At 47.9% G+C, this 2334-nt stretch overlaps 1 protein-coding gene across 1 annotated transcript in view; it reads right to left on the bottom strand.

Annotated features, from left to right (window-relative positions):
• Positions 1-261: 261 nt before the first annotated feature.
• Positions 262-2334, bottom strand: part of WDR75 (WD repeat domain 75) — an 11615-nt gene continuing 9542 nt past the window's right edge. The window contains exon 5 of the mRNA XM_015424910.1: positions 262-560. Coding sequence (XP_015280396.1) covers positions 350-560 — 211 coding nt within the window. The 3' untranslated portion in view covers positions 262-349. The remainder of the gene's footprint in view (positions 561-2334) is intronic.

The following is a 2334-nucleotide window of genomic DNA, read 5'->3' as shown; positions in this document are numbered from 1 at the left end:
CCTCATGTTACAGTTTTAAACTGATTCTGAAGAAAAATAAATCTGCTTCTAAAGCAACTTGAAGGTTCATGCTTTGTGATAAGTTCTGCCCAACAGCTGGACCTCGCTCACAGTCTAAATTCAGAAGTACTTATCTTGAAATCAAGCCTCATTTTCCTCACGAGACGACCCACTGAAGTCTCACCAGAATAACTGTCTTAGATTACTCTCTGCAGGAATAAATGGTTAATTGGTAACAGATGATCACTGATGTATCCTGGAAAACGCCGTTTTATTAGCAAAAACGAAATCCGATTCGGTTCTTGGTCACAAATATAAAAAATCCGAAGTGCCTAGAGACGTCATCTGCCTAGAGGGCTGACGCCCAGCTGTAGTCCAGTTTTCTTAATTTACGTAGCTCTTTTTCTTGAGCTTTCGACAACTTGGGCGCAACATCACCCAGACTCTCTGTGGCCTCCGGCACTTGGCCGTGAACGTCGCTAAGCGCTCCCTCCTCTTCAGAGTCACTCTCTCCACGGTCACTTTCCATTTCAACTTCATCGGGAGGCTCATCAGCACTGCTAAAAAAAAGAAGAAAAAACCCCCCATAAATAAAAATGTGTGAGACGCAGTAACGGCCATTCTTTGCTTACTTATCGTGCATCTTGAACGAACAGAGGTGATCCTGTCGGGTACCCATGCCTGAGTTTTAGTGTTTCAGACAACACTTGGGGAGAATTTAATGAACTCCCCTTATAAACCAAGATGGGTAGCCATGTTAGTCTGTACTAGGGTTGCCAAGTCCATCTTCCACCCCCAGCGGGGGACTTTGGGGGCGTTCCTGGAGGGGGCGGGGCATCCCCGACGTGATGACGTCACGTTCGGGACGTCCGCCCCCCCCGCCCGTGCGCCAGATCTCCAGAAACGGCAGTTCCCTGCACTTAAAGGAACCGGCGTTTCCCTTTTAAATGCAGGAGCCGACGTTTCCCCTTTAAGAGCAGCCGCGTTTCCCTTTTAAGAGCACGAAGCTGGCATTTCCCTGCAAGCTTGCGGAGATCAGGCTTTGGAGGAAACACAGGCTTCACATACTTAAAGGAAAAGAGATGGGTGGCTGTGGGTGTTGGGGGTGGGGCTTCCCCCGCTGGCCATCTGGCTGGCGGCGGGTAGAACCCCCCTCAAAACAGGGGATCCCTGGCAAACCCTAGTCTGTACATAGCTATAGAATAGAGCAAGGGTCCAGTAGCACCTTGAAGACTGACTAAATATGTGGCAGGGGAGAAGCTTTTGTGAGTCGCTGCTCACTTCTTCAGATGACAAATCTATGTTCTCAAGGTATCTGAAGAAGTGAGCAGTGACTCATGAAAGCTCCTCCCCTACCACGTATTTAGTTAGTCTTTAAGGTGTTACTAGATTATTGCTCTTTTCCCCTTATAAAAAGTATTTCTGATAAGTACAACATTAGCACACGAAGGAAAAGCTTTAGCTCTCAGAACTTTCTCCTTGACAGGTTAGCATTAAGTATGCAGGCAGAATTTCATGCTGGGGAACATTTAACAGATGGGCACAAACCAAATTTTTTTGTGGTTCGGTTAGAGGTCGAACCACGAACCGAACCACGAACCCATACAAGTGGGGAGGCTGGTTCGCGAACCGACCCAATTTGTATTTGGTTTGTGAACAATTTACAGTTTAAACCCGTTTCTGCTCCCTGAGGATTTTCGTGGTGAGCAGAAAGCAGCTGCTTGGTTTAAATGGCTCGGAGCCATTTAGACCAAACAGCTGGGTGGCAAGGAGCTCCCATCTGCTCAGCTGTTTTTTGTAAAGTGGAAGTTCATGGCAGTTCTTCAGTTCGCAAATGTCGCTTCACAAACCACGAACTGCCCGAAATTTGTGAAGCACTTTAGTTCATCGGCCGGCTTGTGCCCATCCCTAAGGATGACAACTAGTGGTTAGAGTGTCATGAGAACATAAGAGAAACCATGTTGGATCAGGCCAATGGCCCATTCAGTCCAACACTCTGTGTCATACTGTGGCTAAAACCCAGGTGCCATCAGGAGGTCCACCAGTGGGCCAATCAGAAGCCTTGCTGGGCAAAAGCCCTACCCGCCACCGCCCTCTTTCTATAAACATTTGGTGGGCAGCCAGAAAGTGTCAGTGGGCACCAGGGACAGAAGGCAGCACAGAGGCGGACATAAATAGGTCAACTGGCCCATATAAGGATAGCATGCTTTTCAAATATGAGAGTCACGGGTCCTAAAGAGGTCTTTCTATCCGTGTTCAGATACTGTAGAAAAGACTGGGGGGGAGGGGTTTCATTAAATCTACAAACTCCTCCCCTCAGTTCCATCTCCTCCC

Source organism: Gekko japonicus, unplaced genomic scaffold (assembly GCF_001447785.1).
Source record: "Gekko japonicus isolate JY-2015 unplaced genomic scaffold, Gekko_japonicus_V1.1 scaffold2983, whole genome shotgun sequence".
Taxonomy (NCBI): domain Eukaryota; kingdom Metazoa; phylum Chordata; class Lepidosauria; order Squamata; family Gekkonidae; genus Gekko; species Gekko japonicus.
The sequence above is the reverse complement of the archived record's forward strand: the minus strand, read 5'-3'. Positions and strand labels throughout refer to the sequence as shown.